This window comes from Thunnus maccoyii, chromosome 8, assembly GCF_910596095.1.
Source record: "Thunnus maccoyii chromosome 8, fThuMac1.1, whole genome shotgun sequence".
Lineage (NCBI taxonomy): Eukaryota > Metazoa > Chordata > Actinopteri > Scombriformes > Scombridae > Thunnus > Thunnus maccoyii.
Genome location: NC_056540.1, coordinates 7,956,391 through 7,972,169, shown reverse-complemented (window position 1 = coordinate 7,972,169; position 15,779 = coordinate 7,956,391). Strand labels below are relative to the sequence as shown.

General features: G+C 39.1%; 1 protein-coding gene across 1 annotated transcript in view; it reads right to left on the bottom strand.

Moving 5' to 3' along the window:
• aff2 (AF4/FMR2 family, member 2) overlaps positions 1–15,779 on the bottom strand; it is a 164,472-nt gene that overhangs the window by 105,734 nt on the left and 42,959 nt on the right. The window contains exons 2-4 of the mRNA XM_042418617.1: positions 10,524–10,644; positions 3,874–4,549; positions 2,568–2,998 (exon numbers count right to left, since the gene is read on the bottom strand). Coding sequence (XP_042274551.1) covers positions 2,568–2,998; positions 3,874–4,549; positions 10,524–10,644 — 1,228 coding nt within the window. The remainder of the gene's footprint in view (positions 1–2,567; positions 2,999–3,873; positions 4,550–10,523; positions 10,645–15,779) is intronic.

Genomic DNA, 15,779 nt, shown 5'->3' with positions numbered 1-15,779 from the left:
AAATATTGAGTATTTTGAACACATTCATGGCACCTGAACTAATTTGAAAACAGTTACATGGAAATTCAATCATGTTGATTCACTCCTTAGGGATTCTTTTATTGGTTTTGCATTCATGTGACACATTAGGATTACCACTGCTGCTATGTTGCTTAACTCTCAGTTCACAGAGCCATTAATCGAAGGGTAAAAGGTGGCCATTTTACCCTTGTTTTGCCTGCATAAAATGAGCAACAGGATTCGCAAAGTCTTTCATTTGCTGTCTGGTTCAATCCTCTGATTTGCTGCTGCTTGCTGTTTAAGCTGCAGAACACATCCAATAACTCATCTAACCAGAACAAATACAGCGATGATAAGGTGCTGTAATCAGTCAGTCATTGTCTTCCTCTATCCCTCCTTCCCTTCCCTGCCCGGTCTTCTCCACCTCCCCACTTAGTTTTTTTTCATCATCAATCTCCCCCTTTCCTCTTATATCCATCTCTTCCTCCCCCTCATCCATGTTGAGTTTACATTTTCCTTTCAGTGAACTCTCGCTGGAATAAAATTGAGAAGAGTGAAAACTAAATGGTGAGCAGGCGATAACAGAGTATCGATGGATGTGTGGGTGAAACAAAGTGAAAGAAACCACTCATGGCCATGAATGTACTTGCTCTCTTTCTTACCCTCCATAAGAAAGTGTTGAAAGTAAAATATATTTTAATTCCCTCCCTCTCCCCCGTCTCTCTTGCTTTTCTCCTTCTCAGTGCCATATGCTCAAAGCTCCATCTCAGGCTCATTTGGAGTGCAACACACACACACACACACACACACACTGACACACACACGAGCTCTATCAAAGCAAGGGAACAGCTGGCTTGCTCGATATGGATGACTACTCGCCTGTCAACTTGTTTCACACACAGACACACACACACACACACACACAAACACACACATCATCATCATCATCAAGTCTGGTGTTTCTTGCTTGTTTGAAAAGGAAAGTGAGTGAGAGACAGAGCGAGCAGGTTGGAGATTTAAGTGAGTGAGTCAAAGGGAGCAAGTGAGAGACTTGTGTCAGATTAATTTGACATTACAATTACTCAAATGTGTCAGTATTCACCGTGATATTACTCAAACAAAGTAATGCAGAGTACTTGATTCGAACAAGAGAGAGAGTTGCTGTTATCCGAAGATGCAAACATGCACTCAAAGCCACAAAATCAGAAGCACACCGTCAGTATGTATCATTGCTCACCACCACAACCACATGCTCTTGAATACATTTTGAATTCTATTTTAAGGTGTGATATATACCTTTAGAATAATGGTAGATGCCTCTAAGTTTTAAGAGGGGTCTATTTCAGCGTAAATTTCTCCAGCATAGGTAAGTACTAATAATAGTTTAAGTTAAATTGAAATTATACATTTAAAGAACAACTGTAGTCACATGTGGTCGTCCCTTTTTGCAGTCAAAAGTAGTTTTTTATTGATTGTTAAAAGTTTTTTTATTATTACTTTAAAAGGAAGAAAAAGTTATTTGGGGAAATATCAGAAATGCTCGGCGTGTCGGTGTCTGTGTTTGATTGACAGCAGCTGGCAGACTGAGTGAAAACAAGAGACAGAGTAGACAAACTTACAGGTCCTGGGCAGACTGGTTGTTAGCAGTGGTACTGAACAGCAATGACCACATTAGCATCTAACACGTCCGAAGTGACATTTTCAGGTATGCTTACATGCATTAATGTGCTGCAGCTGAGCACTTAATTAGCTATCTCGCCTGCTAACTGACAATAGCGGTGCACTTTTCCCTGGTGACTGTTTGGTGGCTCATTCAACAAGCTAAGGTGCAGGACAAGACGTGTGTATATGTTTGTAAGTCAGTTAAGAAGGAGACTTTAGCAGGAAAGCTAATGTGGGTTATTGTTCAGAGTCTGTAGCTTGTGTGTCGTGTAACAGGATACTAACAGGTTCAGTGTGACCGTCTGCTCTGCCTGTGATATCATGCCATGTTATCAATTTATTCAAGATTTGATTTGTTGTATCGAAATACTTACTTCATTTTGGTTTCTGATTTTTTTCTCAAAGGAGAACACAGGACAAGTGATTTACAGAGCAGATATTTATGTAGCAGAACAAAAACAACATGCAGTTTAATTTCAGTTGGACTTTCAATTATTCATGATTAAATGCAACTATTTAAATGTAATTTTATCAAAATAATGATTCATCTTATATCTAGTAACCCTGGCTAGTTACTAACCTAAGCATTATTACTAATAGCAAAGGTTTTGTAAAATATTTGTGGATTATAAAACAATAATTAACACTTGGGTGATAATGAAAACTTTTTTAAAAAGTATTATATGAAATACATCAAAATTATTGAGTATTACTTTGCAAAAATACTTTACATTATTACTTACTACATTATTTGGGTCAAGGTTGTAAATAATATGTGATCTGTTACTATTGCTATTTTGACTGCTTTTGAGTTAGTGTTAAATGTTAATTTGAGAGAAATCAGTGCACCAGTCAGTACTCAACAGTTTCATATGGATAATGAGTCACAGTGGTTGTTCTCTTACCTCCCCTGTGTGGCTTAGACTCAGTTTTGGCAGTTTATTCTTCACGTTCCCAGAGTTTCCTCCAAAAGCTTGACTATTGTTGAATCCCTCTGTGGCCACCAACGGGGGTTTTAGCTGGGGAGAGTCACTGGGTGCCTGGTCCTGGCCGTCCATTGGTCGAACATACGCTGTGGGCTTCTGCTGCACTGCGACTGGCTTCCCTGATAGGCTACCAGGTGGGAATGTGGGCGTGGTCAGTCCTGATGTGGGAGTGGTTAGACCAGGAGTAGGCGTCGTCAAAACTGACGTAGAAGCAAGCGGGGAAGAGGATGTAGAGAGGTGAGAGCTTTCATTTTCAAATGGGGAGGATTTAAAATGTCCACCATTTTCTGTGTTAGTGGAAGACTTAAAATGGCCACCGTCTATGGTAGAAGATCTAAAATTGCCACCATCTGTGAACGAGAAGGAAAAAACCAAAACAAAAAAGTGAGTTGTCTCTGTACAAAAAAATCACCAAAGCAACACCTGTTTTTGTAGAATATTGCTGTGCTCTATTCTGTCAAAATCTAATGAAGTTCGAACACCAAAAATTCACTCTCCCAGATGGATGGAGCCAATCACAATCAAAGCAAATTATGTGTTGCCTGGTGGTTTAGAAATCATCCGGAAGACAGGGTTACCATCAGATGCAGATGTTAATTTTCATAAATCCCAACCAAAAGGTAATACAGTCTGTTTTTCACTGAAATTATTCATCAGCACATGGGGCTCCAGGAAATACAAAGAAAGTGATTGTTCATGAATATCAAAATGTGTTCATATACACATGTCGTGTGAATGACTTTAAACCAACCACATTCATCATTCAGATGTTGCCCACTATTTTTCAAGGCATAATTCAATTTAGTATGTATTTGCTTTCTTATTTAGAGTTAGATGAGACGATACTAATCTCATATCTGTCCGCTAAATATGAAGCTAAAGCCAGCAGTTTAATAGCTTAGCTTAGCATAAAAACTGGAAGCCAGGGGAAACAGCGAGCCTGGCTCTGTTAGCACCATTTTGAGATATAATATGTTAATCAGTAATATCAAGTGGTGCTGTCAAGGTTTGTTTTTTATTTAAATTTTGGACAGAGCTAAGCTAGCTGTTTCCCCCTGTTTCCAGTCTTTATGCTAAGCTAAGCTATTCATCTCTAGCTTCATATTTAGTGTCCAAACATGAGAGTGATATCGATCTTCTCATCTAACTTCCAGAAAAAAAGTGAATACGAATATTTCCTAAAATGTCAACGTATTCTTTTAAGGCCTTTTCATATAGGACTCACCTGGGAGAGGAAGGGTTTTGGAGGGATGGGTAGAATGTCTCCTCCCAGAAGAGGAGGATGAAGAAGAGGATGAAGAGGAGGAGGAAGGACTTGAGTCTCCCTTTAGACCTAGTTCATCTTTCAGTGAGCTGAACAGCTCCTCATGCCTTTGCATTTGCTGTTCCTCTAATAAAGACATTTTCCCTCTTCCACTTGTTGTTCCTGCAGCCTGCCCCTGCCCTTGTCCTAACCCCAGAACAAGGCCTGTTCCCTGGGCGCTCTGTCCATGGCCTCCCCTTGACCAATCCATGGAGCTCCGGGACTTTTTTGAATTCTGATGTGGCACTGATTGGGCGCTTGATGAGGATGCTGTTGAAGCAGGGGGTTGCATGGAAGTCGAAGATGAGGAGGGTGCATTTCCCATCCTCTTCTCCCCACCTCCCTCCACGCCTCCTCCTCCACCTCCTCCTCCTCCTCCCGTTCCTCCTCTAAGGGTTTCGTTGAAAAGCTGGGACTCCATGGCGGATCTCTCTGTAGCTGAAGTGGTTGGGGTTTGCAGGTTGTTGTTGGCACTGCTGCCTTTGGGGATTCCTACTAAGTGGCTCTGGTTTGAATGGCTGGTTAACAGGTCTTTCATCTCTTCGTAGGAGCCCAGTGTGTTCTGGACGCGATTGGCCAACGCATCACCTTTATTAGTCTGAAAGGAGAAAAGAAAGAAGAAAAAGACAGGAGGGAGGAAGAGAAGGAGTATTAATTAAGTCTTCCATTTTTCCATTTCTCCAGACTTGATGAAAAGCCCTCTTTACTCATCCAGAGAGTAACAGTGAGAGATGAATTGGGTGACCACTGACCAGACATCAGGATGAGATGATTAATTAAACACATGCCACCCTTAAGAGGGTCCAGTCCAGGCTGGAGCAGTAAAATTAATGGGGCAGGAATCATTATTAGCCTGACCCCAGATTCTCAGGCAATCAGCGCTTGGAGGACAGTGCGGGTTATACTGATATATGATGGTATGGCACCTTCAGCTGCTATGTGGTAATGCTGAGATGTTCCTCAGAATGGCTCAAGAGTACCTTTTGTGTCAGTCATTGATGGTTCCTTTAATGATGAAACTACATGATTTGATCATCTGGCATTTTTTGAAAGGACAAGGGCAATCAGCAGGTCTATATTAGGCTTCAGATTCTTGTAAAAAAGCCACAGAAGAGGAGGAAAAAGTGAAGACCAGTAGATTTTTATCCCATCCTCTGACATTTCTTTTCTACCTTGTGTAGCAAATATTAATCATGAGCAAAGTGTGAATTATGCAAGATCTACAGCCTATAATTTAATCGTGACATTTCATCACGAGTTACAGACAAATGATGAACACTGAAAACAGAGAATGAGATCAATGTGAAATGTGGTTCTGTCATTTTATTGGACATCAGTTTTGTGGTTTGGTCAATAGATTTTCTCAGTCATATGAGGTGAATGCTTCACTCTGCTAATCGCCCCTGTGCTGACATGGAGTGATGTGAAATGAAGAAGGTTTAAAGGTTGAAATGCATAAGAAGGAGTGAATAAAAACCCTTTATCTAATTTTCAAGACAAGGTGAAACTGCCTGCATTTAGAGAGGTTAATGAAATCATGAATAACGAATTTATGTTCAGGGAGTTAGCAGCTTAACTAATATAGGTCATTTTTCTTGAAGGAGCATCAAGTTACTTGTAATAATGATGTAGATCTACATGAGACTTTGAGCATCAATTTTCAAAGTACTGCACATTCATTTTTTCAGTGACCAGCGAGGAAAGAAATCAGGCATCTTTCACACCACAAAAAATGTACAAACATTAAAAAAAAACATGATTTTTATGTTTCATTTTTTTATTATGATTGACTTGAATCATGAATCTTCTTTGTTTGTGTGTGTGTGTAGATTTGTTTTTCCTATGCAAACAGCTTCAGTCAATAACCAAATAATACTGTAATAACAGGCAATGATCTATGCAGAGGTCTTATTGCTGAGGAGGGAATTCTGCGTGTGTGTGTGTGTGCTAGACACCTCACAACCTTACAAATGAGTATAACACCACCCTTGTATTTGCTCTAATAGAGGGCAATGTAAGCATCATTTGATGATAATTGCTATATTGCAATACCCATTTTCATAATCAGACTGGTGTGACAGCAGTTTAAGAAGCAGGTAAAAATGAAATGGATGGTTTGGTTTCTGGTAAAAGTCACACAACCATCAGGAACATTAAAGCACCAGTAATCTCACAATTATTTCATTAGTCTTCCAATTATTTTCTTGATTAATTGATTGATTGAAATTTTATTTCACAGAGGTCAAGGTGAAGTCTTCAAATTGCTTATTTTGTCCAACCAACAGTCTTAAACCCCAATGGTTTAATTTACTATCATATAACACAAAGAAAAGCTGCAACTTGTAGTTTTTCTTGAAAAAATACTGATACAATTAATCGATTATCAAAATAGTTTCCAGTTGATTGATGAATTGACTAATCATTTCATTTTAAAATTAGAGCCTTCCTTGCAGATCTCATGTCAGCTACAGTAAGTGATCTATGTGTTATGTTCAGTGCATTTCATGCAAGATAAGTGCAAGAAAGTTGTGTTTCACTCAAATGTACAGACATTTGAGTGAAATCAATGCCAATAAAGAGTATAAGTATAAAATAGAATTTAAAAATCAATAAGCAGATGAACCTCCTAAATTTGCAACTTAAATGCCTTCAGAGCTAATTCCAATATTTTCTGATGCAACCTTAATGGAAGAGGAAGAAAGTAAATGTGAAAATATCTCAAATTACTGAGATGCCTATTCAGGGCGGATCAATGTCATCATGTTCAACAGAATTAAGTATGGTACGTAATTTGTGGTGCAATTTTTACGTTATCGTTTAGGGACAGGAATGCACAGGAATAAGAACACAGACTTAAGACGACAGATTCTTGTGGTTGTGCGGTCCACAAAAAACCTCAGCTCAAATCTAAGTGACTGGAAGCAGCATTCATCTCTTGTATCACGTCTCTCTGCACTTCACTGTATCCTTCATTTTAACACTCTAATAAAGCAGGAAAACCATGAAAATACCAAAAGTGAGACATGCAGGGCAAAAACTCAAGCCTTATTTACAAAAGAATCATACAAGAAAGGAGAGGACTGCATTCAAATAATCTTAACAGATGTAATTTCTGTGTGTATACACACACACACACACACAAACACTACACACCATAGCGAGCCAAAGTTAGCTGTGAATAAATTAGCCCATCTCTTCTCCATCTCCAGCTCATGAATAAAAGATCTGGTGGCTGAAGAGGAACAGAAAACACATTTACAGAGAGGCAAAATGGAAAACAGAGAAGGAGAGGATGAATACCTGTGTATGTGTGTGTGTGTGTGCGTGTGCATGTATGTGTGTATGTGTATATAGATCATCCCAAGTAGCTGCTAACAGCATAACACTCTTTAACAGGATTAGAAGAGGGATTAGCTAATAGCTGACAGAGAGAATGAACACTGGAGAACGAGAGTGAGAAAGACAGACAGAAAGTGACGGACACGCGACAGATATACAGGTAGAGAGAGAGGAAGACAGAGAGTGACGGTGAAATAAATGAAAAAGTGGCGAAGAAGAGAGAGACCGGGAATGATGGAAGTTCTATAAATCCTATGTGATAATGAAAAAGGGCTGATATAGATCTCTAAAGGAGCAGTTCAGTAAATTCAGTCAGCACTTAAACACAGAGAGAGTGCAGTGAGGTTGTGGTGGTCTTGGTAAATCCACTGAATTCTATGAAGTAAAGCAACACTCTCAGAAAAAAAAAAAAACAACTGAAATTGTTAGTGTGGCAAATAAATCAGCAGAAGAAAGCAGCAAGGTGTGCCAGAGCCGTTTTTCAAGTTTAGCAGCAGCGAGAGATAAAGTGGGGAAGTGTATGGAGGGAAAAGATTAGTGGGAAGGAGCTGGAATATGAAACAAGTAAACATGTTATCCCCTGAATGATGCAGTCACCCCTTTGGGCCCGTCACTTACAAGATGCATCATCGCTCCAAGTTTTATCTGAATTATAGTTACCTCCAATGATGTTTTCTCTGTTAAGCCAATCACTGTAATTAATGAGAAATCCTCGGCACAGCAGCGGCGTTCAGTCAGGTGCTGGTGTGTGAAAGAATCCGAAATGAGGAATACATAAACTCACTCTCTCAATTGATTTTTTCTTTTTTTTTTTTTCATTTATTTCAGCATTTTTGAAAGCTCTGGTAGTTAATTGTTGTCAGTGATCATTTATTATATGTGATTATGTGAATCTAAATTGTATACTTATTGTAACTCAAGATAAACTATCTTAAAGCTGCTCTAATCAATATTTTTATGTTAACAACGGATCAAATGCAAGTATGTGATGTATAAGGTGTTGCTCGTAGCTATGCGGTGTGGTCCAAGTGTTTTAGCATCACAGCTCATTGTGTTCTAGTTTTGTAGCTTGAAACTTTATATAAGTTCAGTTTCCAGATGCAGCAGGAAACTGTTTTTGAGCAAAAAAAAAAAGCTTTTCAATTAGCTGGTGAAAATAGTGGAGCAATTAACAGATTAAGAGCCAGATACTGTATTTCATTCAGCAGTTGTTGGAGGCCAGAAACACGACTCCAAATGAATGATAATGGTGCTCCGTGTCTGCTGGGTGTGTAAATGAGCAACTGTTTGCTAACACATTCACAGTATCGACTTTATAAGGAGAAATTATAGAAATTATATTTGGGTATTAACTGAGGTGGAGATGAGCATTAAACCTTAATATTTCCATAGCATCAAGTACTGAAAAGTGTCAGTGTTGAACAGTTTGGATTAAATATTTAACAGATTCTTTGGCTTGTTTATTTCATCTTTGATCAGAAACTTTAGGTTATAATTTATTTAGGTTAAGTTTGTTATTTCTTTATCTAACAACTGATGCATTGAGCAGCAAAAACTAAGAAGTTCCAGTACTTGTAAAAATGCAAAAAAAAGTAGGTCCAATGCAAGCAAACCAATTTCTTATTTTGATCCAATTACTTTCAATTTTTAAGGCACTTAACATAGTTTCAAATTTAATCAAAATAGCAGTCGAGGCTTCTGAGATATCCTCGCTCTCCTCTCACACACATACACTCACACACACACATACGCATCCTGACCTCACCTCAGCACCATTAATTAGTTGAAAACAATTAGTTGGAGTATGGAGGCATTCAGGATTAGATTCATTATCAGAACAACCTCTTGCGTGCTGCCTTCACCCCCTGAACCCTTGACCAGCGTCTTAGTGAGAAGCCCTCGTGTCCTCTGTGTTCAGACACAGCAGCAGTTAAACACATTCTGTCAAGATTCAAAGCCAGTCTGTCCCAAGGTCGATACACTTGGCAGCATAACCAAGTGTTGAAGTGTCTGGCGGTGGCAAATGAGAGTTAACAGTCCAAAAACAATTTTATACACAAGGGCAGGAGAATGGCCATGAACTTCATGCATGGCTAGTGCACTTTCTGCTAAAGACAAACCCAAATCATGGCGCCTCAAGTATCTTAGAACAGAACAAACTAAAAGCATATGCTCGAGGGTATTGCAGCATTGGCCTCAGGGGGAGAACATGAGGAAAAAAATGAAGAGAATAGCCTATAATGATCTCCTGTATAGGCCATCATTGGCTTTATCCTCCATGAAAGTAGCATTAAAGTGCATTGTGGTGAAAAAATATGTTAGGATAATTGTTGTTTAACAATAACAATTCCTTTCAGTTGATTGCTGTGAATCTGCACAAGGCGAAATTGTTTCATATGAGCCTAAATCACAGAGCGGGGCTGCTTTTTAGAAGAGAGAGGCTCATCCTCACTGATTAAGATGTTGTAAATTCACCCCATTTCCCCAAATGAAATTCTGGCGTCAGGTGCGTCCACTTCTCTTCCTGCGGATATCAATCAAAACTTAACAGCGAAACATAAAACTGTCTCCTAAACAGCGATGAGAGAGCACACTGTGTAGAGAGAGTGTAAAGAATCACCGCCCAGCCAGGTTGTAAAGATGAGAGTGTGCTATGTACAGCTGACGTTAGCTTACAGCATTTTTTTGTGTTTCAGCCCTTTTTTCAAACAGTTACCTTTTGCTTGACATTGTGAAATTGGTTGTTTCAGATTTAAAGTGTCGAAAAAAAAGTTTTTGGGAAATAAACACTTTCTTTCTGAGAGTTAAATGAGAAGATTGATACCAATTTCATGCCGTTATGTACGGAGCTGGAGCTAAGAGGCAAATAGACAACGTTAGCATGGAAGCAGGAGGCACCTCAAAGCTGACTAATTAACATGTTATACATAATATGTTATATTGTCATACAAAAATGACAATTTGTGGCTTTAGGTGGAGTTACATGCTGTAACTATTTATTGACAAACTTGACAAACTTCCTTTATTCTATGCTAGGCTAATCACCAACTAGCTCCAGCTCGGTACTTCATGCACAGGTATGAAGTACTTACTCTCAGAAAGAAAGAAAATAAGCCTATTTCCCCAATATACTGAATTATGTTTAAATCGCATAATGGTTGGGTTATATTTTATCTATATTACTAAAAATTAGGAACATTTTTAGAGATGGATAGATAATCAATTGTTCCTACTTTATAAGGTTCTCCAAACAGGTTGAATCCAGTAGAGAACAGGTCTTCATCCTGTTGGACCTCCTGGTTCCTCCTCTCCCACTCTCTCCTCTTCAGGGCGCTGCGCTCCGACTCCAGATGACTGAAAGGGCACAAAGAGAAAAAAGCTTGTTAGCATCCCCCACTGAGGCCGACACATACTCTGCCACCAAAGAGAGCCACCAGTTTTTAATGAGATTCACTAACAAGTCATTTTTGGATCTGCAAAGAGCACTGAATAAAATTCTTTTCCTGCAGTGTGATTAGAGTAGCTGGGTCGCTGGTAAAGGAAAATAACAGGGTAAATTATGTCAATCCGCTGTCTGAAAATTACTTAAATTCTACAGCAACACAAAGACATAAACCAGAAAGGGAAAAGTGAGAGAAAAACAGAATTCTGGTTTAAGCAAGAAAGAGAGGAGGCTTTCTATAAAATAAGAAGTCAAGAGAGGGATAAGTAATGACAAAAATATCCAACCTGATTAATGAAGCTGAATGGTTTTAGGTTACTAATAATATTTAGACATGCCTACTAAATAAACCTGACTCTATTTACATCACTATTTATCTGACTTCCAACACAGGCCTGCTGTCTTCCGCTGAAGCTAATATCCTGATAATAACTTCTCTACTGAACACACAAACCATGAGCGAAGTGTGTGTACTGACATTTACAAAGAATATATGTAATGTTTTCTATCACTTTGAATTCCTTTACACAATGTCTCTGACTGAGTTTAAGTATTTGTTTCACTCAGGTCTTGAATAAATTCCAGCAGCCTTAAGTTTGCTTTGCAAAGGGTGCTTGATCTTCACACACCAATAAAATACTTATCTCATGCTATTACTGACCTTTATCATCCAGAACTTTTTTGAAAGCTCCTATATAGTTCTGCTATGTGTATCTGTATCTGCAGGAAACAGAATATTTTTGTCTACAGCTGAAAGTAAATAAACCTAAAAATTCATGAGGAATATTACTGAGAAGGTTGTTTCTCTTTGAGTCTTCTTGTTTTGCAAAAAATGTGACTTGTGTGATTTGTCCACATACTATTTTCAAAAAAATGTATTTATGCTGAATTTATTGATTCTTTTGGCTACTTGGGGCAGTGTAAAAAACTATAAACACAACAATGACATATTAGCATGTTACAAATCTGGTATGTTAAATGTATTAGCAAACAATTACCTAGCTCAGTTACCTAGCACTGTTTTGGTCTCCATCAACTCCTGAAGGAAATATCTGCTTCTTCTATCTGCTGAATGCTCCACTATGTTCACCGGATAGTCACTAACTTTGTCTGTCTGTTGTTTTCTGCTCTTTAGGTAGTGGTAGTGTTTTTTTCTAAACCAGAAAACCCTGCCTACTGTGTCTGGAAACAAAATTGATGAAAGCAGTAAGACTGAATCAGAACAGTAAAGCTGCAGGCCGTAAAACTAAAACAATGAGCTGGAAGACGCTAAAATGCTCCGTAGAGCTAAGAGGAGCTGCAAAGCTAGGTGATAATTATCTTGGGTTCATCACTGCATGCCACACCTTTTAAATTATACAGTCACATGATCCATTGTTAATATATAAATACTGATTAGTGCAGCTTTGGTGGGTGTTCCAGTACAGGCGGTGTTGTGAAAGGATTTAAGAACAACAATCATTCAAACTTTATTTGTATGGCACCTTTCATACAGGTTAGTGCCATTCAAAGTGCCTCACAGATGACTGACGAGCCAATAATAAGACAGAGCAAATGTAACAGTAAAACAATGTGAGACGAGAAATAAAAAATATGAAAATGTAATAGAATAAAAATAGATTTAAAAACTATAATAAGAAAATAGAATGAAATTTGATTAAAAACTAGATAAAATAGATAAAACAAAGACAAATAAATTGCTAAGAAAAAAAATAAAATAAAACATAGTAATAAAAAATTTACAACATGAACACTATAGAATTTATTAATAAAATGAGGTAAATAATGTCTATAAATCATTCTTAATCAAAAGCCAGTCTGAAGAAGTTTTAACGTTTAAAGATTTCAACACTTCCAGCTGCTCTCAGATCCTCATCAGACTGTTCCGGCGGCTTGGAGCATAAAAGCTAAAAGCTGCCTCACCAAAGGATTTAGTCCTGCACTTTGGAACAACTAAAAGACTCCAGAGGGCTTGAGGGGCCACACTGGTTCATACATTGTAAGCATATGAGACATGAGGGCTGGCACAAGACCATGAAGAGCTTTAAAAACAAGTAAAAGATTTTTGAAATCAATAGGGAACCAATGTAAGGACTTTAAAACAGGTGTAATGTCTTCTCTCCTTCTGCTCCCGGTCAGCACTCAGGCTGCAGTTGTAGCTGATTTATAACTATATTGGGTAGACCAGATAGAAGAGCATTACAGCAGTCCAGCCTGTTTGATATAAAAGCATGCATTAGTCTCTCTGTATCACTCAGAGAGAGAAGTGGTTGCTCTTTGGCAATATTTTTTAGATGATAAAAAGCAGATTTGGTGACAAGCCCCATATGAGCCATAAAGTTCAGCTCTGAGTCAAAGACCACACCAAGGTTTCTTGCTTGTTGGCTCGCTGTCAAAGTCAAAGGGAATCTAATTTTGTGAGCAGTTTCTCTCTCTGAGCTTTAGAACCTAAACCTGAAATTCAGTTTTATCCTTTTTATCCTTGAGCTGAAAAAAAGCTTTGTGACATCCAGACATTAATATCTAAAATCAATTAGCCCTGTGTCATCAGGAGGCACGGCCACATAAAGCTGTGTGTCATCGTCATAACTATGGAAAGAGATGCTGTGTCTCCCGATGACATCACCAACAGAGGCAAACATGCCAACCAGTCAGTAATAAAATGAAATATAATAACGAATGAACATATTTATGGTCAATCTGAACCAACTCAATAAAGTTGAACAGAAGGAACAAAGTGTCTGTTCCAATTACATTATTAGCCAGAGCTCCCAAGGCCAACCCAGTTTAAGTTTTCTATTTATAGTAAGGTTAATATGATGCAACATATGCCATTAGCTGGGTACTTTCATTCATGAGTGCATTCATTTTTAACGTAGGTGGGCCCAGTGGGAATTGAACTCCTAATCCAGGCACTGTTTATGACATGCTGTACCCACCGAACCACACACACACACTGCAAAGGACAGATGCATTTATGTCCTGTCACAGTGTCATTGGATGGGTCCCAATAAAATGTGCTTTTAATCTTTCAACATTCCTACACTCCTGCTATAAACTATGATTTCCAGGCCTGAAAGCCAGAAATGATTGCTTGTGGATATGATTCATGATTGTTTCTTGTGGCGTTTAAAATACGAGACAGCTGACAGTAAACAATCATCGGAATGATCGGAAGCAAAGGAGACTGGTCTGTGGGGAATAAAGAGTGTGGTGAACCCCAGGTTTTTAGAGCATTTACCTTACATAACTGTATATTTTTAGCAAAAACCCCTTTTACTGCACAGTTACCGAGCCTCCGCTGAGAAATCTACAAGCTGCCAGCCAAACTCGCATCTCAGAAGTACAAAGTAGTGTGTGTGCGCCAATGTGTGAGTGTGTGTGAGTACAAGTTATGCATGAGGCTGTGGCCTGCTGACCCAGGAAAGGGCATCCTGTTTTACCACATCCACTGCAGAGAGATGAGACAGGCCGGCTAATTAGCGATCAACACAATTAAAAGAGACTTTCTCTTTTTCTCTACCAGACCTCGCCTTCAACATTTAATCTATCAGCAAGATGTGAGTGGGAGGGAGAAAGAAGAGGAGAGGCAATGAGAGGGAAGGAGGAGGGTGAGGGGGGGGGGTTGGGAGGGGGTGATCACAGAGACCCATGGGAGGGAAAAAAAAGACCCAGTTTCAGGGCAACAGACAGTTTCTTAAAAAGGAAAGAAAAATAAGAGAATGATGAAAGACGGAGTGGAGGGATGGGGAGAGGAAGGTAGAATGAGAAGAAGGGAGGAGCAAAAGGCGAGAGAGAGAGAGAGAGCGAGCAGTGGGAATTCTAGGCAAGATGATTGACAGGTTAGGTGTTTGTGTGTGTATGTTACAGCTGTACATGTAGATGTGATCACCGTGCACGCTGGAACTACTGGCTGACATGTGCATTGTCTGTCAGTGCAGAAAGATAAGTGACAGAGCTGTCACTACGACAAACACACATATACAGTACACACACACACACACACACACACACATGTACACAGTGCTGCAGTCCCCTGCCACAGATCACTGTCTCTGTCTCCGTCTGTCACACACCAGACATTCACACAGAGGGAATCAGGTCAGACGAGGTAATTAACACATCCAGGATTTATTTCCCAGCGTGAGGTAGGAACAGAGTGCAGCGCTACCTGTCACATACAGGTTAGCCTGCTGCCACTAGATCTTTTTTCACTTCACTGAAATTAAATCTTTTTCACAGGTTTTTGAACCATAGTGCTGCTGTCAGCCAGGTCAGTGAGAAACTTTACTGCTATGTGCTGTGAAATGGACTAAAGTCACTTTGTCCAAATCAAAGTTTTTGAAATGTACAAAACTGAAGCACAAAGTCAAAGTTTTATTATGGTGAATTTGCAAAGGAATCTAAATGTATATCCTAGGTGGTTTTTTTTGACTTGTGCATTTTTTTGATTTAAATTGTCCTCACTAAAAACAAGAAACTTAATGTCCCCCTACACTCAAAAATATGTTTTGCTTCTTGTTTCTTCAGTTGGATATTTGAGCTTCTCTGGAAAGTGGAAAGTTTCTCTGTGCTCATTGAAAATGTGAGTTTAAGGGGCCTACAAGCATTATTTGTGACATCACAACTAGTTTGGAAGGTAATTCTATGCAACTTACACAAGTGTGATATGGAAACCTGAAGCCTCCAGTGCACAAACACTGAGAATGGACTCTATAGTGAAGTAGGAGACATCTATCCGACAGTTCAACTTTTGAAATTAGTATCTTTATGAGCAGGTAAATAACAATAGCTCAAAATATCACTTTAGTTACAACAGCCAAACAGGCAGTTAAACAGCTCTTAACTGGCGTCGTTAGCCGTAGCTGTACTGTAGTCCCAACTACCGAAACTAACCTATGTCAGTCAGTAACACCATTGCTGAATGTGACACTGTGCAGGAGCAGGTGCAGGTGTTGATATAACATGACCAAATCAGTGCTAACATCAACATTAGGCATCCGCTGCCTGAGTGGACGCTAGTTTGCCGAGCTTGCAAGCTTCCACT